At 32.3% G+C, this 25510-nt stretch overlaps 1 protein-coding gene across 7 annotated transcripts; it reads left to right on the forward strand.

Annotated features, from left to right (window-relative positions):
* The first annotated feature begins 2383 nt into the window (after window positions 1-2383).
* LOC127710487 (GTPase IMAP family member 4-like) lies at window positions 2384-20119 on the forward strand. 7 transcript variants are annotated; one of them, XM_052216370.1, is made up of 7 exons: window positions 2384-2469; window positions 9243-9325; window positions 10689-11485; window positions 12275-12480; window positions 14869-14958; window positions 16759-16945; window positions 17407-20119. In XM_052216370.1, the coding sequence occupies exons 4-7, from the start codon at window positions 12275-12277 to the stop codon at window positions 17773-17775; spliced, it is 852 nt and encodes a 283-aa protein (XP_052072330.1). In that variant the 5' UTR covers window positions 2384-2469; window positions 9243-9325; window positions 10689-11485; the 3' UTR covers window positions 17776-20119. The 7 variants fall into 7 exon arrangements, with proteins under 7 accessions (XP_052072330.1, XP_052072329.1, XP_052072333.1 ...); XM_052216369.1 differs by having other exon boundaries at window positions 2384-2464; XM_052216371.1 differs by lacking the exon at window positions 2384-2469 and adding an exon at window positions 5194-5279.
* The last annotated feature ends 5391 nt before the right edge of the window (window positions 20120-25510 follow it).

Raw genomic sequence — 25510 nt, forward strand, 5'->3', positions numbered from 1 at the left:
ATGTCATTGCAGCTAGGTTCTAGTAGGTTTCTTCCTCGTATAATTGTTGAAAAAGAGAATGACACACATTACAGGGATCTTGAAACTCATTATCATAATTGTTATTCTTAGGCGTGACCAGATCTTCAATGTACTGCGGGGGCCTCGGTGACCGAGTGGTCTTAGAAGTCGAAATACTGTATCACTAGCCTGTTAACACTAAGGTTGTGAGTTCGAATCCCGCACGAGGCAGGTGCTCTCGACTTCAATCTTAATTAACTAGGAGTATTAGTTTTCCTACCGAAGGTTGGTGGTTCTCTCCGGACACTCTGGCTTCCTCCACCAATAAAAACTGACCGCCACGAAATAGCACAATAGTGTTGAAATTGGCGTTAAACATTAATCAATCAATCAAAGTACTGCACAAAGCATCGCGTTTGATCTTCATGCAGTCTTATACACATTTTGATTGTTGGACGAGATATATGAAGCCTGAGTATTACGATTTATCCTAGTTATATTCCGTCTGATTAATCTATGATTTTTTTCTGAGTCAGAATTCTCCATTTGCTCTCTGTAAAAGTTAATTTATTTGCATATTGTTCCCTACGGATTTGGCGTACTTTCGAGTACAGTTTTCGTACTCAGACATCAACCAATCAAAATTCTGGCGGATTTTACGTTTCGAGTACAAATATTGTACTCTTAAGTACTGAGTAAAGTTTTATGACCGAAAGGCCAGAAGTGTCGTCTGGTCTGTACCGATAGCGTCCTTTTCAATGTTGTGACAGTTGGACGGACTAATTAAGATAAGCACTGTATAAACTTCGTCCGTCCGAAGCGCTTTTCTGGATTTACCTTCATCAAGAACGCTAAAACCTAAACATTTGAAAGCCAGCGATGTGTAAATATGCTGCAACGTTAGGAGCTTTATGACCAAAAATGAACTTTAACAGAATAGCTAAATTCATCCAAGGTCAACTTTGCCTGATGCAGTTGGAACCTTACTTTCTTAATAACTTCATAATTTATGAACAGGGAAATTAAAATAAGTATCGAAGTACCGAAAAGATTGACTACAGAGCTGATGATACCCTCCTGGACTAACAGTCCATTAGCAGCGCTAGTAAATAAAATAAACACTTTGTAAGTTCCGTCGTGCCCCGAAGCGCTTTTCTTGATTAACCTTCACTAGGAACGCCGATTCGTACGGCGGGTGATTGTAACAAAGATATAGGAAGGTGTGGTATGAGTGCCAATGAGACAACTCTCCATCCAAGTTACAATTTATAAAAGTAAACCATTATAGGTCAAGGTACGGCCTTCAACACGGAGCATTGGCTCACACCGAACAGTAAATTTGGTCCGGTAGTAAAATTTGTCCGCCAGACTTTTATTCCTAGTTAATCAAGTCCATGACCATTATTTTACTAGGAATGTAAGTCCTAGGACAAATTTTCCTAGGAAAATAAGTCCAAAGCTAGTAAAATATGTCTGGCATTTATTTTCCTAGGAAAAATTGTCCTAAGAGTTGTTTTTCTAGTAATTTTCATTGTATTATAAAAATTATTGAAAATAAAAAAAAAAACACATATTTTCTTAGTTTAGGATGGAAAGTTTCATTTTTTTTCCCTATCAAAATAAAGGACATGGACGTTTTTACCTAGAAATATTAATAACATGGACATGATTTCCTAGGAAAATTAGTCTGGGGATTTGAATTGTATCAAAATATTTATGCACAACTCTTTAACAATATTAAAACATAAAAATTAAATTTCCATTGTTTATATGTAAATAATTTGTTTCATTAAAATTTTCCTTTTAAAATAAAGGACATGGACGTTTTTACCTAGGAATATTAATAACATGGACATGATTTCCTAGGAAAATTAGTCTTGGGATATAAATTTTATCAAAAAAATTGATACACAACTCTTAAACAATATTAAAACATTACATTTATATTTACCTTTTAGACGTTTTTACCTAGAAATATTAATGACATGGACATGATTTCCTAGGAAAATTAGTCTGGGGACATGCATTTTATTAAAAATATAAATACACAACTCTTAAACAATATTAAAACATAACATTTAAATTTCTATTGTTTAAATGTAAATAATTTGATTCATTAATATTTTTTCTATAAAAAAATAAGGACATGGATGTTTTTACCTAGGAATAGTAATGACATGGACATGATTTCCTAGGAAAATTAGTCTGGGGACAAAAATTACTAACATCGGACTAAAAATACTAGTAAATTCTATAACCATGGACTTTTTATACCAGTAATATGTGTCCACCCGGACATATTTTACCAGGAAATGTATCTCTTACACATTGCATGAATTTATAGCATAGACCAGGACACACTATCCTGTCGACATAACTGGTCGGGCTGCGATGGGCTCGGTTTTAGTTTTCCTTCCTTGATTTGTATCTTCTCAAGTTGTGGATGTATGGGATCTCAACATCGGTAAAGTAATGTTGCTCTAATTTATATACATATCTAAAAAATACACTTGTTGTGTGTTTGAATTTATGCTATATAATGCATAATGGTGTTGCCTGTTGTGTCTATATAAGAATAAGAATAAGAATATTTATTATTCCAATCAAGGGCCCTTGATGGGCAGCATGACATGTATACACACAAAACAATACATTGTGATTTGTAACATAAACACATTTTTTACATTGAAATGAAATATTAAAAGTTCAGATAGATGTTATCATGATAGAGCTACATACATTCTTCATTTTATATAAGTCATGTACATTTAATTCCAGGCAGGACCAGAACCATAAAATCATTACAATTATCATTGTTATTACATATATTAATTTACATTTCGTCTAACATCTAGACATTTAATAATATAGTTCCCTAAATATTTAAGGACAGACAAATTTTCATTAGTAAATAACCAAACAAATTTTGCCTCATTTGAGAGATATGAAAAATTAGGACAAATACTGTTTATCTCCTTGAAAAATATCTCCCTATCATCTTTGTATGTTGGACAACTAATAATAAAATGTTGTTCATCTTCAACCAAATTAAGGGTGCATTTCTTACAAAGCCTTTGATCTCTTTCTATATATAAAGTTTTATACCTGTCTCTTTCTATTTTGAGATCATGGGCACTGATTCTGATTTTAAATATGGCACTTCTCAATTGAAAATTGTTTAAAGATAGATACATTTCTTTAGAAAAACAAGTTTTTAGGTTGAAATAAGTATTTAATTTACTACTTTTTGTATCTGTTCTTTTTGTGTTCCAACATTTTACAAAACTTTTACAAAGTTTTTGTGTAACTGACTTGATAAAAAAGTAAAGCTTTACCTCCAAATTATGAACATTCAGATTTTTAAAAATGTAATGTATGGATGAATACCAGCATTCAATATTATTAGTAAACATGTTTTTGTTACACATATAGGTATCATACAGTAAACCATCTTTCATATTTTTTATTCTAAACCAATATTTCAACATTGATAATACAACTGAAAAATATAAAGGGAATCTACCAAGCTCTCCTAGTACAGCTAAGTTAGAAGACTTTTTGTTTACACCTTAAATATACTTCATATATCTTAAATTGGATTTATCTAAAAAATCATTCATACAAATGTGCTGTAATAAATATTCACTGTCTTTTTGACATGCTGCAGAGCTAGTTTTAAACATACATGTAATTTTTGTTTTTTTTGTTTCTCGACAAAAGAACGACCAAAAATGAACTTTAACAGAATAGCTAAATTCATCCAAGGTCAACTTTGCCTGATGCAGTTGGAACCTTACTTTCTTAATAACTTCATAATTTATGAACAGGGAAATTAAAATAAGTATCGAAGTACCGAAAAGATTGACTACAGAGCTGATGATACCCTCCTGGACTAACAGTCCATTAGCAGCGCTAGTAAATAAAATAAACACTTTGTAAGTTCCGTCGTGCCCCGAAGCGCTTTTCTTGATTAACCTTCACTAGGAACGCCGATTCGTACGGCGGGTGATTGTAACAAAGATATAGGAAGGTGTGGTATGAGTGCCAATGAGACAACTCTCCATCCAAGTTACAATTTATAAAAGTAAACCATTATAGGTCAAGGTACGGCCTTCAACACGGAGCATTGGCTCACACCGAACAGTAAATTTGGTCCGGTAGTAAAATTTGTCCGCCAGACTTTTATTCCTAGTTAATCAAGTCCATGACCATTATTTTACTAGGAATGTAAGTCCTAGGACAAATTTTCCTAGGAAAATAAGTCCAAAGCTAGTAAAATATGTCTGGCATTTATTTTCCTAGGAAAAATTGTCCTAAGAGTTGTTTTTCTAGTAATTTTCATTGTATTATAAAAATTATTGAAAATAAAAAAAAAAACACATATTTTCTTAGTTTAGGATGGAAAGTTTCATTTTTTTTCCCTATCAAAATAAAGGACATGGACGTTTTTACCTAGAAATATTAATAACATGGACATGATTTCCTAGGAAAATTAGTCTGGGGATTTGAATTGTATCAAAATATTTATGCACAACTCTTTAACAATATTAAAACATAAAAATTAAATTTCCATTGTTTATATGTAAATAATTTGTTTCATTAAAATTTTCTTTTTAAAATAAAGGACATGGACGTTTTTACCTAGGAATATTAATAACATGGACATGATTTCCTAGGAAAATTAGTCTTGGGATATAAATTTTATCAAAAAAATTGATACACAACTCTTAAACAATATTAAAACATTACATTTATATTTACCTTTTAGACGTTTTTACCTAGAAATATTAATGACATGGACATGATTTCCTAGGAAAATTAGTCTGGGGACATGCATTTTATTAAAAATATAAATACACAACTCTTAAACAATATTAAAACATAACATTTAAATTTCTATTGTTTAAATGTAAATAATTTGATTCATTAATATTTTTTCTATAAAAAAATAAGGACATGGATGTTTTTACCTAGGAATAGTAATGACATGGACATGATTTCCTAGGAAAATTAGTCTGGGGACAAAAATTACTAACATCGGACTAAAAATACTAGTAAATTCTATAACCATGGACTTTTTATACCAGTAATATGTGTCCACCCGGACATATTTTACCAGGAAATGTATCTCTTACACATTGCATGAATTTATAGCATAGACCAGGACACACTATCCTGTCGACATAACTGGTCGGGCTGCGATGGGCTCGGTTTTAGTTTTCCTTCCTTGATTTGTATCTTCTCAAGTTGTGGATGTATGGGATCTCAACATCGGTAAAGTAATGTTGCTCTAATTTATATACATATCTAAAAAATACACTTGTTGTGTGTTTGAATTTATGCTATATAATGCATAATGGTGTTGCCTGTTGTGTCTATATAAGAATAAGAATAAGAATATTTATTATTCCTATCAAGGGCCCTTGATGGGCAGCATGACATGTATACACACAAAACAATACATTGTGATTTGTAACATAAACACATTTTTTACATTGAAATGAAATATTAAAAGTTCAGATAGATGTTATCATGATAGAGCTACATACATTCTTCATTTTATATAAGTCATGTACATTTAATTCCAGGCAGGACCAGAACCATAAAATCATTACAATTATCATTGTTATTACATATATTAATTTACATTTCGTCTAACATCTAGACATTTAATAATATAGTTCCCTAAATATTTAAGGACAGACAAATTTTCATTAGTAAATAACCAAACAAATTTTGCCTCATTTGAGAGATATGAAAAATTAGGACAAATACTGTTTATCTCCTTGAAAAATATCTCCCTATCATCTTTGTATGTTGGACAACTAATAATAAAATGTTGTTCATCTTCAACCAAATTAAGGGTGCATTTCTTACAAAGCCTTTGATCTCTTTCTATATATAAAGTTTTATACCTGTCTCTTTCTATTTTGAGATCATGGGCACTGATTCTGATTTTAAATATGGCACTTCTCAATTGAAAATTGTTTAAAGATAGATACATTTCTTTAGAAAAACAAGTTTTTAGGTTGAAATAAGTATTTAATTTACTACTTTTTGTATCTGTTCTTTTTGTGTTCCAACATTTTACAAAACTTTTACAAAGTTTTTGTGTAACTGACTTGATAAAAAAGTAAAGCTTTACCTCCAAATTATGAACATTCAGATTTTTAAAAATGTAATGTATGGATGAATACCAGCATTCAATATTATTAGTAAACATGTTTTTGTTACACATATAGGTATCATACAGTAAACCATCTTTCATATTTTTTATTCTAAACCAATATTTCAACATTGATAATACAACTGAAAAATATAAAGGGAATCTACCAAGCTCTCCTAGTACAGCTAAGTTAGAAGACTTTTTGTTTACACCTTAAATATACTTCATATATCTTAAATTGGATTTATCTAAAAAATCATTCATACAAATGTGCTGTAATAAATATTCACTGTCTTTTTGGCATGCTGCCGAGCTAGTTTTAAACATACATGTAATTTTTGTTTTTTTTGTTTCTCGACAAAAGAACGACTTCTGTCAGAGTAGGCACTGGACCTTTATATCGTAGAGAAAACTAGCTTGCGAACAATGCCTATGAACGTATGTATGGCATTGATGTCGATGAAGAGGCATGTCGTGATTAAACTGACACCTGTAATTTGAAGAAGCCAAAGTTTTTAAATATAAAATAAATAAAAACACGAAGAATGCAATACAAATTACAATTGCAAAAGGAAAAACAATAATATAATATGACATATACATTTTCAGTTATTCTTCTTATAGAAAAATCGATAAATATTTTTAAAAACTTTTCTAAGGTAAAATTTATAGCAGATATAACTTTGACAATATTTAGGATATTGACTTAACTGAAAACTAGATTATTTGATGGATATATTGTTTATTGTTCTTAAGTAGTAAAAAGTAAAGTTATGAGTGTAGGCCGTGTTCTCCGAAAGTTATGTCAAGTATTGTGTTACAATATTCAGAGCTATTCTTTTTTCGAACCGGTATTTGAGAAAATCTTAATTCATTTAACGAAGCAAATATACTTTCTGAAAGAATTCGATATCAGTTATTGTACAAGGTCCTATTGACATTATGAATTATCTTTCTCGTCGTTTTATTTACAAGGAGTAAAGTTCAACCCACAATAGAACTGAAGGTAAGATTATAACAAAATAATAATAATAATAATAATAATACTGCAAGGAACTTATCTTTGTATATACCTTTTTTAGTATGTATCAGTGGAATCATATGGAGGAATTTCGAAATTAGTATCGGCAGTACTTTTCTTCGTCCTATATTCACTACACATTACATTAAATTGTATTTCATTATAATTTTTTTGCATTTTAAACATAATTAAAAACCAATTGTTCAGAGAACAATTGAAGGTCTTTCCACCAGTAAGGATCTATTTTGATATGAAAATATTAAAATTTTGTTTTAAATGTCAATTTCCGCATCAAATGACAGCTTATTGTACGCTGATTCCAAAAATATATGTTTTTTTATACAAAAAGATATAAATAGGGGAGATAATTTTTTACTTCCGGTATTGTTTGATAGTTTACTTGACACTGATTCCAAAAATATATGGTTCTATATACTTTTACATTAACTTAGTACAAAAAATAGCTACTTCCGGTTTACAAAAGGTCACTTCCGGTTGACTTTTTCAATGTCACATTGCTTGCAACCTAATGCAAAAAGTCCCTTGGCTTTATCATGTATACATATGAGGTAAAAGCAAAGGTCAAAATCTAGAACGTTAAATTTACCTATGACCTTGAGCTCAATTTCAAGGTCATAAACCAAGGACCACAAATCAAAAGACTCTAGGCCTCTACTTTATATTGTTTATGAGTTCTATTACCATACGACTAATATTAGATATAAAAGGGGGAAAACTCGCATCAAATGTCTACGTACCCTTTCAACTAAAATTTACGTGTTACGACATGTCGCAACTAACAATTGTGTGAAAATATTTTGTCGATATCTTATATGATTTCTAAAAATAAGAGATAACAAGCCAAAATCAAAATTTTGAACATGACCTTGACCTTTGACCTTGACCTCATTTTCATTTTTTTGGACCAAGGACCTCATATCAAAAGACCCTAGGCCTCTATCACTTATGGTTTTCCAGTTAAAAATACATTTCACTTATATCAAATACAAAAGGGGAAATAACTCTCATATGGAATCTCTATACGGCTTCGGTCAAAATAAAACCTAACATCCTGAGGATATAACGAGCAATTTGGAAAAATAAATTTGTCGCTTTCTTTTACGGTTGCGGAGGAGATCTCATAACAAGAAAAACAGTGTTTGGGGAGATAACTCTTACAAAGAAAAGTGTTCGGTTAAACAGGGTCAGTTTCAAAAGCGTATAGACTGTATGATATCATATACCAAAAAACTAAGCGACATCTTTTGAAACAAAAATACACCGCAAGAAAAAAATAAGGCGGAAGAAAAAAAAAATAATCAGAAGAAAACCAATAGGTCTTTCCACGGAAAGGTGGGAAGACCTAATAAAGGAAAAAAAAAAACAATGTATAAATTTCATGCTTCCGAAGCTCATTTCTGGATTTACCTTCATCAGGAACGCTCAAGGTGGAATATTTGAAAACCAAGGATGTAAATTTTAAAATGCCCGAATCAGTTGAAGAGCAATATGACCTGAAAGGGCTTTAAATAATAGCCAAATCCATCTTACGTCAACTTTGTCAGAGGGAATTGAGACTTTAGTTTCTTAATAATTTATAAATTTATAAACGGACAATTTTAGAAAGGTTTGTTATAAATCATGTCAGTACCTAGGTACTGACTACTGAGTCCACCATTAATAGTATCGACCCAGTACTGTAAAAAATGAAAACAACACTTTATATTTTTCATGCGTCAAAGCCGAATATTAGTAAGCCAATGATGTGTAAGACCAGAAACAGATCTAGATGAAAAGCTAAATGACCAAAAAAGGACCTTTGCCTGAGGGAGGGAGTTTATTGAAAATTTTCTAAACTTACATCTATTTCCCTAAACGTGTTTTTGTATTGTCTCCTATGCGTATATTTCTACTGACATACTAAAGATGATTAAATCTGTAACATATGTCTTACATACTCATTCGACTCCTCAAATCATTAGTTGATTTTTAATTATATGCTGTACATACATCAAAAGCTTAGACATTTACCCTATTCAAATAATACATTTGCAGATTTTCCTTGAGGTAATCAAATTTGAAAAAAAGCATATCATCATGGCTTCAAGTAAAGAAATAAGGAGTGCTCAGGAGGCCTAGTAAGTACGAACATTTCTAAAATTTTTCACCTGATTCGACCGCGGCTTCAGCTGAATCGCAATTGCAAAAGGTTCAACTTATGAAACGGTCAATAAAGAAATTATCCAGATATTTGTATTAAAAAAGAGGCAGATGATACCAAGGGGACAAACTGGAAATGTCAAGGCAAAACAACAACAAAAACGATGAAAAAAGACCAACAACAGTCCCCAAAACACAACAAAGAGAAAAGAATGATCATCACGAACCCAAACCAAAACCGGGGGTAAATTCAAGGGCGTAGGAGGATGAGCAGTGCCTGCTCTACACGTGGCACCCATGTGCAAAACACAGCAATGAGAATACGCGAAGAGAACAAGATGTGAACATTATCTGCACATGCACATAAATATTCCGCTAATGTTCATGCCCAGCATTCATTTCCTCACCCTGATATAGTTTTCACGTGACGTCTGTCGAATGCAAGTAAACATCCATTGATAAGTCCTTTTCGGTGATGTCACAGAAAAAAGGTTGTAACTGTGGTTACGACATTTGGAACATACCTGTGGTCATCTGCGAAACAAATGTTCCATGTTTAACTAATTCGTTTTGGCGTCCGTAAAACATTCGTAGAGATGACTTCAAATTTATTACACGGAACCCTTGTTTCGCTATCTTCCTTGTAAGTAGCAACCCTCTATCAAGAATAACAAAATAAATTGCTCATTGGTCCTGCAACAAAGAGACATTGGAATGTAAATAAACTTATCACAAAAATCACATTTGAGTGATACATGGTACAAGTTAATGAGGCTAATTCAGTTATCTCTGATGTTAAATAGCAATTGCAATACTTTGGTTACACAGACTTTGTCATTTGTGAATAAATATAATGCAGTGGTTTTCATAACAATAGTGGTTGTTCTATCTCAACATTTACATATTTGTCAAAATAAAAAAAAAAAAAATGACATTGTATAGCTTAAACTAATAGAAAAGAAAGGACATAGGGTATCCACCCATGACAAAAATACAATTCATGCACAACAAAAAACACAAAAAGCACAAAAAGCACAGAAACAGTGCTTTTGTTGGTGTTCTTCATCTAAAAGTCAAAGTTAGACCTTCAACACGGAGCAAAAACTCTCACTTCACTGCAAGTTTAAGATGGCCCCTAGCATCGGTTTTAGCGGAATTCTTTGTAAATTGACGATCACGCCAAACATGTGAATTGAAGAACAAATCCATGGAGCAACATCGATGAAATAAATCTGGCAAAGAAATCAAGCATGTACTGTCATAATTTAGCCCGACAATCTCAGTGAAGCGTGCAAAAACAAAACATAAGTATACTTTTATTTATTTTTATTTCTAATAAAGCATGAAACATATGAGGATCTCAAAGGATGATATCAGGATAGTTTTAATTGGAAAATCTGGTTCTGGGAAAAGTGAGACTGCCAACAATATATTTAGAGAGAAAAGGTTTAAAACAGATATGATGGCAGAATCAGTCACACAGTTGTGTCAATCACAGACGACAGTAATATCGGGTAAAAAAGTAACAGTAGTGGATACACCGGGTTTATTTGATCCAAATGCAAAAATAAAAGACACACAGACAGAAATTGCAAGATTCATACAAATGACATTACCAGGACCCCATGTGATATTACTTGTCACAGCAGTAGGGAGAATATCACAGGAAGACAAATCAACATTGAAGAAATTTAAAGATCAATTTGGTAGCGGAATTGAAGATCATATTATATTTCTGTTCACCCACCGTGAAAATTTGAAAAGAACCGAGAAGACGTTTTGTGAATATGTTTCTTCTACTACTAAGTCATTTCCCATTCTTTCAAAATATGGGGACAGGTGTGTGGCTTTTGAAAATGACAGCAATGGTGATGGGGGAGATTCTCAAGTTCAGGAGCTCATGCATGTTATCAGTCGTGTTACAAAAGCAAACAATGGGCAGTGTTATACCAATCAAATGTATAAGGCTAGGTTAGATGAGATCGAGGACGAGCGACAGAGAAAAGAACGGGAAGAAAAGGAGAGACTTGCAAGAGAACAAGCAGAATTGAGGAAAAAAGAAAGGGAAGCAGAGGATAAACCGTCGTAAAGCTGCAAAGAAAAAGGAGAAAAGAGAAAAGAGTAAATTCAACAAAAGAGTAAATATAGTTTAATTAATTAAATAGATATATTACAATATCATATAAAAACTTTTGAATTAACGAATACATGTATTATTTTTATGGCACATGCTAGAATAAAACCTTTAACCCTGAAATAGATTAATTTCGATGTAAGCTTTTTATTAGAAGTATAATTATTCCTGTACCAAGTCAGGAATTTGACAATTATTTTCCATTCGTTTGATGTGTTTGAGCTTTTGATTCGCCATATGATAAGGGACTTTCCGTTTTGAATTTTCATCGGAGAATGGTATTTTTGTTATTTTACTTTTTTTTTCCAATGCAGTAGTCCACTTGCGAAAATTACTGAAGATATTTAATTTATAATTTGAAACGGAAGAATATTGCAGCAAATGAAAATCTTTATATTCTTCGCGGGGATTAATTCAGACTCTCTGAAGTGTTACGTTGCAAGTCTTATTTACGGTACCAAACCCGAATTCAAACGTTAAAGAGCTGATACAAGCATTAAGAACAAAAAGTAAAGCCAAATCCGTAAAAAGAATAAAAGCTTTGTGTTTCTGTTGTTCCGTTGTTTTCCTCTTATAGTTGATGTGTTTCCCTCGGTTTTAGTTTGTGACCCGGATTTGTTTTCGCTTAATCGATTTATGACTATTGAACAGCGGTATACTACTGTTGCCTTTATTTTGCATTAGGGAGATCCTAAAAAATTCAGTACTACGTCATTTTCCCATAAAACATAATTTTAAACATATTCAGAGAGAACAACAGAAAGATAAACTTTAATAAATACATGTTTTATAGATGCATGTAATTGAAGAAGAAAAAAGATTGGAAATGCAAAAAAAGGCAAACTTAGATGCAGAAGCTGAATTGTTCAAAGAGAGACAAAGATTAGAAAGGGATAGACAGAAAATGGACGACGAAAGGCAAAGAAGAATAGAAGAAATGCAACGACTTGAAGACGAGAAAAGACGCAGAAAACAGAAAGAAAAAGACAGAAACGAAAGGTGTTTTAATATTTTTTAAGGACGAATAGTATATATTGTTCAATTGAGTAACAGATATCTTCTTTTTTCATATAATTTATTATTATCACTGATTTTAATCTTCCTAATTTTAAAATGACCAACACGATAGGGGTTTACGGTGAAGCAGGTGACCCTGCCCGAGTTAACTTCCGGTTTTGCTGGGTTTCCTATTGTTAAATCTATAGATCTGTGTGTGGTACTTTATGGACTCCTGTTTAGCTGTTCTCTTTTAAAAAAACTCATCAATTTTTTAGAAATTTACCTGTGACGTCACTTTTTGTGGCGTTGATACATTCTTGCGACGCACAGTTTATAATTCTATTGTTGTGTAAATAGGAGGTGTCCATTGTTATTCTGTGGTTTACATGTTGTAGTGTACTATTATATTATTTATTTATGTATGGATCTGTCCTGAGTGTTCTTGCGTTTAGTTGTAATGTATTCCTGTCACGTAATGTTCTCATTTTAGCGGTATTTTTAACATTGCCGTATAAGCGGGAGGTTTGGCTAGCCATAAAAACAGGTTCAAACCCACCATTTTTTCTTAAAATGCCCTGTGTCAAGTCAGGAATATGGCAGTTGTTATCAAATAGTCCGTTTCTATGTATGTTGGCGTTTGTTTTTGTAGCAGTTCAGTGTTTTTGTCGTTCCTTTGTTTTCCTCTTATAGTTGATGTGTTCCGCACGGTTTTGTTTTGTGACCCGGATTGTTTTTCAGTTAAATCGATTGATGACTATTGAACAGCGGTATACTACTGTTGCCTTTATTCATCATAGATACCAGGATTAAAATGTTGTTACTAGACGCGCGTTTCGTTTTCAAACGACTCATCAGTGACGATCAAATCAACAAAGTGTAAAAAAAACAGAGTACGAAGTTGATGATTATTGAGGACTCAAAATTATTTTAACCATGTAGACTTTCTTACATCAAAGTTTGGTGTTTGATTTTCCCTTGGTATCTACTTCTTAATTGCATTTGGTTTAAAATTTACATAGTACGGGGAATTATGAAACTGCACAATGAACCTTAATCTTGATCTTGTCAAAATGCAAAGGCACTTTGCACCAGCTCCTATATTGTGCGCAGGCGGCAGTTTATGTATAAATACGAAAGTAATATCGCTATATTTAAACATACAAATAGAAATTACAATTTGAATAACAATCACATATGTAAAGCAGGTGGACAGAATTTCAGGATAAAACAACATCTTAAAATCACCAGAAAAAGTTAGAATTCATTTATACTGTAATAAAACATGAGGAAGAAATGCGGCCTTTCGTCTACTCGGTTCTAAAATCCCATATCAAAAAACAATACTCATTGGAAAATCGAAGGCAAACATAACATTCCTTGCATACACTGATTAACTTTTGTCATTTTTATACGCCCGTTTACGGGACGTATTATAGTATACCGTTGTCCGTCTGTCCGTCCGTCCGTCCGTCCATCGTCAACATGTCGGTCATTAACTCAAAAACGCTTTAACCAACTTGCATGAAACTTTGGTGAATTGTTTAAATCTATTGACGTGAGCTCCCTTTCGATTTTTACAAATTTAGAATTTTACGTTTCCGAGTTATGGTGTTTCATTTCATTAAAAAAAGGGGGATTTTCCAGTTTTCGGACAATAACTCAAAAGTGCTTTCAGCAGTATTCATAAAAACTTTGGTGAATTGTTTATATCTATTGACGTGAGCTCCCTTTCGATTTTTATAAATTTTAGTTTTTTTCCTTTCTGAGTTATGGGTTTTTTTTCATTAAAAAAGGGGAATTTTCCAGTTTTCGGACAATTACTCAAAAGTGCATAGAGCAGTTTTCTTGAAACTTTGGTGAATTGTTTATATCTACTAATGTGAGCTCCCTTTCGACTTATGGGGTTTTATTCATTAGAAAAGGGGAATTTTCCGGTTTTCGGATAATAACTCATAGGTGCTTTGAGCAGTTTTCATAAAACTTTGGTGACTGGTTTATATCTATTAAAATAACCTCCCTTTAGTTTTTTATATAAATTTCTAATATGACATTGAGGAGTTATGGAATTTTATTCTTTGAAAAAGTGACGGGCGTATCATGAGCTCATGTTGCAGCTCTTTATTGATTGTACCAGCACTTCAATGTTTGTATTTGATTTTGGACTTTCAAATCTTTGGCTTCGAGCAACACTAAAAAGACATTAATTGCCGGAATTCCCATCTAGTGCAGTAAAATTGGTACCACTAATGTTTTGAATGTATAGCATATTCTCCTCTTTGTACCAAGAGTTCACAAGAAAACGTTATAATGAATAGTACTAAAGAAAACTACCAGAGTAAATATGATTACTGAGCTAATGACAATGCAAGATTTTTGATACTTTTACAGCGAAAGCATTAACCAAGGTGCAGTATTCACAGATAAGAGACAATGGCATGAAGACGGAAAACAGCTTGAGAAGCGAGTAGGAAAAAACAGGTTTTTTTATTTTATAAACATAGTGATATATTCCTTTTTAAAAACGCGACTTTTTCTGTTCTACTCAGTAAATATTTCAACATATCTCTTACATTCATGGATCAAACTAATTTTGGTTAATTGTAATAATCAAATCATTTAATAGTAATCTATAAAAAAAAAATGAGGCGGAAGATACCAAAGGGATACCCAGACTCATAACTTGACGACAAACTGACAACGACATGACAAAAAAACGGTAAACGACCAAAAGACAAACAGCAGTATTCAAAACACAACATATGAAACTAAAAACCGAGCAACACGAACCCTATAAAAACTAGGGGTAATCTCAGAAGCTCCGGTAGGGTGAGCATATCCTGCTCCAAATGTGTACCAAAAAAGATAATGGCAATGAAAATACGCGAAGAGAACAAGATGTGAAAATAACTGCACATGCAAACGATTAGATATCGAAAATAAATAAATTTGAAAGGCCGCAGACGCATTTATGTTAAACCAAAGATATGTTTACATTTTGGTTTTCGTATTTACAAACTGAGGTGAATTCTACTGTTGAAAGAATTGATTAGAAATACTTGATTTATAAACTTTATTCATCCCCATTTCAACTTGTTTTTGCAGTATGCCGCCAATGTTCCTACCCAGCATTCATTTCCTCATATTGTTTCATCAAGGAATTGTATGTCATTAAATGATCTTTTTCTATGCAATGACTACGTCGGGTCCAACAAAACAAAACATGAATCATTTCGATTGCGACTGCTATACGGCTCCTATTAGTAGTGTGGATATGCGCATGGTGATCAGGGACTGCTGAACCTTTTTTTTTGGCTTTCAAATATTCGGCTTTGACCACTCCTGATGAAGATATTTTCAGAAAAGCGCATAAAATTATTCTTTTCTGGAGCACTTGAGGTCATTCCTGATTTTTAATGCGGTTCGTGTAGTACAATCTTCAGTTTTCCAAATTTCGATTTCCCATGTGGTATTTCCTCTCTTTCTCTCTCTCTCTCTCTTTACTTCAAAAAATTGAAGATTCGCCAAATGTCCCCTTTAATAAACCATGTTTGGCAGAATTTTTAATGACTATGCCCTGTGTTAATAAATGATTTGAATAATGATCTTTAAAATCAAACAATGTCACTTATGCATGATATGGGAGCGTTTGTCGAAAGACAGAATTGCTTTATTCAAGTACAGGTTTGCAATTCAAAGCTTTCTTCAAAACAAGTTTGTTTATAAGTGTAGAAGTCTCAATTTTAACTTTCATTGGATGGATGAATGAATGGATGAAAGCCCAGTAGAAAATAAATATTTAGAACGAAACCAGATAAATGAGTTATGAATATGAACCCTGCTTTGTACTAGACAAACCCGCTGAACCGGATTTTTAACATTCTAGTTCATATGTTTGCAGTCCACAGAAATACATTACCCCGACACACTCTTCTGACTACGGGCCGCAAAAATTTTGCTCTTACTCCTAAATTTTAAGAGAAGCAGCGGTCTATTTTCAAGGCTTGGTTTTGACCCGGTCGCGGATAGAACCCATGACCTCCAGCAATCGAGACGAGCGAGGCGATTAACTTCGACATGGTCTATGGGATGAACGCATTTGAATTAAAAATTAAAACTTATGAAATATAAACGTCAACTGATTCATAATTATTGGTTTTTTTTTTCGATCTTCAATACTTAAACAAAGGAGCAAAAACAAAGTTTACGGATTATTTATTTACTATATAGTATTGTATGTTTTTTAACGTCAAATTCACCCCCATGTTTTTATTGGGACAGGGAACAAATGAGTCTAGCCTCCAAAAACTTGCATGACATGATTGCACAGATTGAATATGTCGTAGTCTGTGGAATTGAAGTCATGAATTTGACAAACTACACATTTACATCCCCAAAGGTTACACTTGAAAGGGGTATGACATTGATATCACCAAAAGAAATAGAACCTATGTCTGCGGGATTTATGGTAGGTAAACTTTTAATGTTGTTTTTATTATATGTTAATTACTTAAGGTAGAAAAATATATTATATATTAAACAATTTATGATTTCCACTATCAAATCTCTAATTCATATCCATAATTAGTAATAAAACATTGAAACTTGTAACCTTACAAAGAAAAAAAAATTTGATGGGTGAACACCACTAGTTTTGTACGTCATACGACTAACTTTAAAACGAGCAGGTACACATGTTATACTCTTCTAAAACATAATTGATTATTGTTAATGAAATAGCACATGCATTAATACGGGAGACAGAAAATGTTTAGCAATTTCAAAACTTCCCAAAGCGTGGTTAATTGATACACTTCTATATTTACGTTTACCGTGATGCTAACCTTTTAAATGTATTATAACATGTATATTAAAGAATGAATTTATAATCCAAAACATTACTTTTATCATATCTTTTTTTACATATAGATTACGCATAAATTTCCATATTCCGCGAACGGAACTGGTGGCGTCGTTTCATGGCAAATTCAGAACTTGGCTGAATATGGCTATTTAAACATAATGTGGTCAGTACCATTTATGCTTGATAATCACCTTAGACCTAACAAAGTTATAGTTAAAGTTGCACATGGTCATCTTTCATTTCAAAACATGTTTTCGTTTAACGCGGTATCAGAAGGCACATCTGACTATATGAACGACAAATTCCTGATTACTGCATCCATAGGATCCAACATGAAAGAAATTATTAAAGTCAACATTGAACAGTTAGTTATTCATGAGCCAAATGGAAGCAGCGACCTGCGTGATTTATTACGATCTATATCTGAAAATTGAAGATAAGCTCACTTTAATTGACATCATGTAGAAAGAAGCTATGAACATTTTTATCTTTTACTTTAGCTCAACCTTTTGATTGATATGCCAAATCGAATTCACTGGTATGGCAAATTGTTATACTATTTTGTTATAAACTTATATCGACAATTCGAAGGATATACTGCTTTGTCACTGTTCATCCTTCCTTACGTACCATGCATGACATCATCGTTGCATTTGTTCTGGAACTATAAATCATTGCTTCCTGGACCTTGGAAGTAAGCTTCGTTTGATTATGTTATACCATGGGAAACGTTTTCACATTCATCGCTAATCGACTTTCTTTCTGAATACTTATAAATTCGTACACATAACAATATGTTTCAAAGGAGAAGGAGTGAAAAAGACCACTTTTTGGTCCTTTTCAATTTGAAAAGCAAAAAGTATTTTACATCTGCAAAATAACACCATTCAGATGTTCAACGGTCATTAATCTGCCATGTATCAATATCAATATTTGTTTACTTTGTCTTAGATTTTTGCATAAGAGCTTCATAGTCCTTCAAAAATAACGCAAACCTGCAAAAAAACTACCAAATATAATCTCATTTTGAAATGTTGTTATTGCTATTTTGATTTTAGTGCTGGCTTAACCAAAAAGAATATTTAACAAAGATGTTTATGTGTGTTAAATAGTTTTGGTTAAGATATTGGCTCATATCTCATTTGCACAAAAACTATGAGTAATTGAACATTTCAAGTAGGTTAAATATGCCGAATTTCGACATGTTTATTGCATTGATGTTACATCGGTCAACAGTGATCCTTCTACACTTAAGTATCTAGATTATATATAATTTGTTCATTTATCAGTCAACACGAAATTGAAAGGTTTGAAAAATTACTGTTTTGCAATTTATGAAGCCAAACAATGACAGTTAACACATCTCCTCCGTTTTGTTTCTATTTTACTCGGGAACTACTATTCATAGCTTCGTGAAATCTTGTATCGTGCTCATTTGAACTTGGTATACTGTGTTTCACATTCATCACTCAACTTCCTGTTTACTGAATACTTGTAGTTGGGTTATCATAAGTGAGCAATTGCTATAAATTGTTTAATTTAAGTTATGTTTTAATCCAAAGCTATTCTAATTTCAGTATTATATCAAGGTTAATTGTATATTTTACAATTCCTGATAAACATACATGTAGATATATCTGAAAAATGCAACTACTTATTTGACTGAAGATCTAAGAAAACATCGTACAACAATGCAATATTATCGTGTCAAATTCGTTGGAAAAATAATTTAATTTAGGCATAAGAAATGAAATATATTGCTAAAATACAAATTTCTTCAACTAAGTTACTTTTCATCGCCTTTGTGAGGTATTGTAGGTTAGGTTCCAGTGTACATTTGCTTGTTTAATTCCAAGTTTTCATTTGATAAAATTTGCATTTAATCAACCTATTAATCAAATTTGCAGTATCAAAGAGGTGAAAGATACTAAGGAGACATTAAAAACTCATAAATCGAAGAAAAACTGATCAAATGGGACAATAGAATATAAAATTTTGAAATTAAATTCATGCTTGTATAACATTTCATCTTAAACATCATACTAGCTAGTTAACATTTTAATCCTATGTCAATATAGTTCTCGGCACATATGTAACTGAAATGTAAATAATAACAGTGCCAATATCATTGTCATGTAATGCATTTCAAAATAAATATAATTGAGATTTAATTGAGAAAAAAAATGATATTTAATTGAAATATAGTTAATTGCGTTTGACTCGAGGTCATAAATATTCACATGCGAGTGGGTGCATTGACTCGAAGAGGTTAATTTAATCTAAAATAAATGTCATACTGGTGGGAGGTTTACCGCATTATACAACCGTTTTATTCACCACTTCAATTTAAAGTGTCTGTACGAAGTCAAAATACTATTGCCAATTGTTCTGATGAGGTGTATTTGTAGAGGATTTTTATACAAATATCTAATATACATGAACATTGTTTCATAAACATTCTCTGATATTTAGTACATTCGATCGTTCATGCAGCTTTCCGTTATTTTCCAATGGGTTAAAAAACGAAATATCAAATTTTAAAAATAAAATGAGATAATAGTTTCATCTTGACAGAACTTGTGTGTCTGCTTTTTGTAAAGGTAGTTGAAACTTATATCAGTGGACATGTTTGGAAAGAAGTTTGATTTTTGGTAATTTCAAAAGAAACGTAACGTTCTCAAAGAATCAAACAGTAGTTAATAAGACAAAGAACTATTGTCAGAAAAAAAAGTCAGCTGAATTATTTATTGTATTTGGCAATTTTGAATAGAAAATTAACACGAGCTCAATTAATGTTAAAAGTTTATAACCACTATGTAGCATCACCACCGGATATAGGTACCCCAGAAGCGGTGGAAAAAACAAATGTGAAGTCAGGTAAGGTCAAATTCTTCTTATTGTTAATATATTCTACGTTTTGCTGACAAGTAAAGTTTTGTGATTGTGATTCCTAATAATGTAGCTAATATCTAAGACCTATTTGATCCTTAATTGGCTGTCTCTCTCTTCAAATCGTCAGAATCGGATAGGGTGGTACCTGTTCAACGAAGCATGTGACGAGTTCAAACTTGATAAAAACACATTTATTCTTCAACTATTGATTTGACGTTTTGGTAGAGTAAAGGCATATCACATTTAAGCTTGAACAACACTGTTTTCCGAAATAAACTATTTTTTATTCAGAGAAATTTATGTAAATAAAGAGGATAAACTGTACGGCGAATAGCGGCAAATTGTTGTTTATTGTACGGAGATTAGAATAGGTACTTTTTGCTATCATTGTTTCTCTGCTTCGGTGGTACCTATATCCGGTGGTGAGGCTACACAGTGATAACTTTATGTACAATATTAGATTCGTTGATTTTTATTAATCGTTATTTATCCTTTCATTATTCGAACCTTTTTCTGAGTTTGGTGTTCATCTTCTTCTATATAAACATTTAATGCATGTTCATATATCGAATATCCACCTACGGACCACTTGGGGTTATTGCTTGGGTTCTAATAACGTTCCCATTCCCAATGGATGTTTTTGCGTATTATGCACCCGCCCTTTGGGGACTACCATTTTCTTCTATATAAACATTTAATGCATGTTCAGGACAGGAGCAAGTAAACAATAAATCCACTACTAGTACATAGATTTTGAAAAGTCAAAAGGGGAGAAGGATGAGAAATTAAGATCGATCTTGGTAAAAGTATGCTGGATAGTGACATCAATTTAGCCAAGTAAATATCCACCTACGGACCACATGGAGTTGTTGTATGGGTTCTAGTAGCGTCCCCATTCCCTACGGATGTTCCTGTGCATTATACATCATCCCTTCCACACGTACGCATAAGGGGACAACCATTTCATTTTCGGGCGAGGGGTGGGCAGGAGGATTTTGAAAATGAATATCCTGGCTCAGTAGGAACTGAAAACAATAGAATAGCATAAGACAGTCTGAAAATGCATTGTCTGCAACACAAAATGCAGGATATATATAATGTACAAAAATGAAATAAATTTTCGCGCGACGCGGTTAAAAAATTAACTCGAGTAGCAACAGATGAAAGTCAATCCACAAAAAAATCTTTAAACTTTAAACATGTCCGCATCGTATTTTGTGTGAAGGCTTGGTTTCCACTCAAGTAAAAAAAATGAATAGTAAAACTATCTAACAAAGTTAATTCATTTATTTGTAATTGAAATTTTAAATCTGTGTTGTTCCTGATATTCAGTTTATAATTGATAGCACAGAAAGATGGAGTACGTATAAATGTGTCAATATTTGTCATCCTCCTTTTACATGCAAGAGTCAAATGAGCTGAGATGCGTGAAAACTATTCATTTGTCTACAAGAAGTAGTAAACAATTGGTACATTAAAATCCCAATCGCCTGTCAGAAAGTATTTCAAAATTGTTCATTTTACTTCAAACAATATCTTCTCTCCTGACAAATAAAAATGTATTGCATTTGAACAAGGAACATAACAATCTATTCAAAAATTGTATGAACAAAGTGATTACGGGCTTGACATATATAAAATACCATTATCGTTTGTTGAAGGCCGTTTTGTGTCCTCCTCAGTTCTTCTTAGTTGATCAGTTTCTTCTCTATTGAAGTCTATCTCATCTATCTTTTTATTAATATGCATACCTTTCTTCTTCCATATTTTACATATTGAGATTGAATTGTAAAGCGTAAAAATAAAACATTTTGATACATTGCAGAAACAAAGGAGTTTTTATCTAAAGCATAATGAACTTTCTATAAATGTTTTTTTTTTCTTGGAATTTTTTAAGAATTAAACTTTTGATTGAGTAAATGTTATCACTCTTCATTCTTACATTGCTGTCACAGAAGTTTGGAAACTCAAATAATCCGTCATTTTTATATTTTATAGATATTTGTAAATAGCTTATTTTGATATCAAATGAAATATTGGTAAATAATCGTTTTTGTTAATGATTGTCAAAAGAAGGCAAGACAGATTTGTAGAAACACAATACAAGTGATGCACGCGTATCAAAATATGTTTTCTCTATGGACGAGACCGGTCTAGTTCCGTTCAGAGTTCGACTTTTCAAAGTGTTTGCTCTATAAATCAACTGTTAATAAAGATTTGAATTTTTCAAAATCCTAAGAATTTTCTACGCCAGAAATAGATAACCTTAGCTGTATATAACCTTTCGGAATTTTGAGTCCTCAATGCTCTTCAACTTCATATTTCATTTTATTCGGGCGTCACTGATGAATGTTTTGTAGACAATACGCGCGTCATGCGTACAGAATTGTAATCCTGGTATCTATGATGAGTTTATTTACTACTGTTGCGTGTCATCTATAATTCGTAAACATAAACGTAATGTGTTGAGCTTTGTCAGTGACACGTTTTTATTTTGGAGACATAAAATGTCTCGGCAACTATAACATGACAATAACACATATATTTGGTGCGTCCAAAGCGTTTTCTTGATTTACCTAAATCAGTAACGGTCAAACCAAAAATGTGAAAAACAACTATGTATGAGTTCTTGAATAGGTTTACGCCTATTTTAAAAATTTGGCATTAACAAAAATAGTCTCATCAATCTTAATAGAACCAAGGGTGTAACATATGGAGCAGGATCAACTTAATCTTCCGTACTACATGAGATCACCCCGGAATTTTTGTGGGTTCGTGTCGCTCAGTATTTACTTTTCTATGTAGTGTTGTGTAAACTGTTGTTTGTCTTTTCGTCGTGTTACGACTTTTGTAATGGTTTTGATGTTTTTTCTTCGACTAACAATTGTACGTGTTCTGTGTTATCATCCGTCTCTTTTTTTCTTGAAACAGTTACAACCCTACATGTCTAAAAAACGTTTAAATCTATCAGAAAATGTATGTTAACGTTTTCGATTAAATAAAAATACTAGTATGGCAATAAATATAAAATAAGAAGAGATGGTATGCATATTCAGTCAAAGGATTGATTGATTTTAGGTCCAGTTTTTATTGATGGAGAAATCCGGAGAGCCCGGAGAGAACCATCGACTTTTGGCATAAAACTGGCAATCCTAGTCAATCAAGATTAAAGTCGAACACACCTGCCACATGCAGGGTGTGGACTCATAATCTCAAACCTAAGTCAAAGGAAAACAACGCTATAGTTAAAAGGGGAAACAGGAGAGAAACATCACTAACTCTCCCAAAACCGGTTGGAACTCAAATCCTGTAGAGGGTTTTATAGGTATTGTTCTAAAAGTGGCCTCAGTCTTGTTGTTCATAAAAGGTCAAAATCCAGTGACAAGTCGATTTTGATAATGAGTCATACACGTGGAAATGATGGGATCGAGACTAAGATAAATGAAACATTTTAGTGGTCATGTTTTACATATATATTATATTATGATAAAAAACAGAAATGTATTGCGGTCATATATTATAAAAGAGGGACTAAAGATACTAGAGGGACAGTCAAACTCATAGATCGAAAACAAACTGACAACGCCATGGCCAAAAATAAAAAGACAAACAGACAAATAATAGTACAGATGACACAACATAGAAAACTAAAAACTAAGCAACACGAACCACACCAAAAACTGGGGGTGATCTCAGGTGCTCCGGAAGGGTAAGCAGATCCTGCTCCACATATAAGTTATATGGTTTGCTACGGATCCATAGAGTGTTAGTAAAATCCATAGAGGATTCGGCTGAACACATATGATCCATAGAGGGTTAGTTAAATTCATAGGAATCATCCGTAGTGGATCACACTAGTAGCAATATTTGAGTCTGAAACGGTCATTTTGGTCTGATCAAGTCTTAATCGACTGGATTTACTGCTAGAGAAAAACGTCAAGACTTTTTCAGACTTTCAGACGCTGTCACGATATACCGTGTTAAGTCCGTTCAGTCATGTCAAGATAAACAAGACAGATTGTTCTTGCATCCGATTAAGACTTGATCAGACCATGTTCAGATCAAATCAGACTAAAGGTAAAAATGCTGTTTAGACTTTGTAAGATCGTGTTCAGTCGTGTTAAGATTTTAAATATTCGGATGCAAAACGGGCGACACTTTCTCTGTGTTTATTAGGGGTTGTTTCCCTTTCGTGAATAAAATCGGAAAAGAATGGAGGGTATTCTTTTGTGGTCTTTTAATGTTATGTTGTATGTCTATTAATTAAATAACGTTTGCAAAGTTGCAATTCATTTTTTCCGATGATATTTCACGTACACATTTAATTGGTTATATAAGAAAAGAATAATTGTTGTAACCGGAAAAGTGTGCAAGTCATAAAAACTTTGCAGTCGTTCTTTCTTGCATTAAGTAATTTAGTATTTATTCGTTCCGTCTGTAAAGATATAATGATTAGTAATAAATATCAAAAATGTTCTTAAACACATTTTCGTCTGTGATTTAAAATAATTGTTCTTACCCATATAAAATTAGTCAAGGAAAATATATTCTGAGTATCTTATTTACTTTATATTTTTCTAATTTTTGACAGATGACAGATGTTTGGTGAAAGTTATTTACATTTTAATATACGGATTATCTGAGCATTCAACCGAAACGGACTGTCAAACACTATCTTAATAATTATAAATACCCGTGCAACGCTGTGACTGTTTTATTCATGGAAGTTATGTGAAATATGTTGCCATGTTTTATCATATATAAGGATACACCGGATAAAATTATTACATTTACAAATTATACAACATTATTTCAAAATAAATGCAACAAGAATGCAAGCATATTTCAAAAATCTAGGTAACAGTTTATATTTAGTATAGGTACCTATAAAACCCGATTTTGATACTTCTCTGACCTTTTTAAGCATCAAGTCTGTTTTAACAAGAACTAAAAAAAAGAATAAACTATATTATAGAAAAATATAACATAGAATAAGTTATGAAACAATTATTAAAAAGAAAATGTACATAATTATACATCTAGTTTACGGTTTATATTTCTGTTTCGTAGCAGATTTGTTTTATATAGCACCCGTGTTACTTCTCATTTCAAAAACAAAATATCAAAGTGGCTTGGTGCCTAAAGGGCTTCATGGTGCTTCAAAAAACATATCCTTCTAATGATTAAAATTTAATAAATCTTCATTTATCAAGGCTAATGAACAATTTCCCAAACTGTAAAAAGAAAATATGTAATAAAAAGTAATTATTTCAAGAT

The sequence above is a fragment of the Mytilus californianus genome, unplaced genomic scaffold (genome assembly GCF_021869535.1).
Source record: "Mytilus californianus isolate M0D057914Y unplaced genomic scaffold, xbMytCali1.0.p SCAF_8, whole genome shotgun sequence".
Lineage (NCBI taxonomy): Eukaryota > Metazoa > Mollusca > Bivalvia > Mytilida > Mytilidae > Mytilus > Mytilus californianus.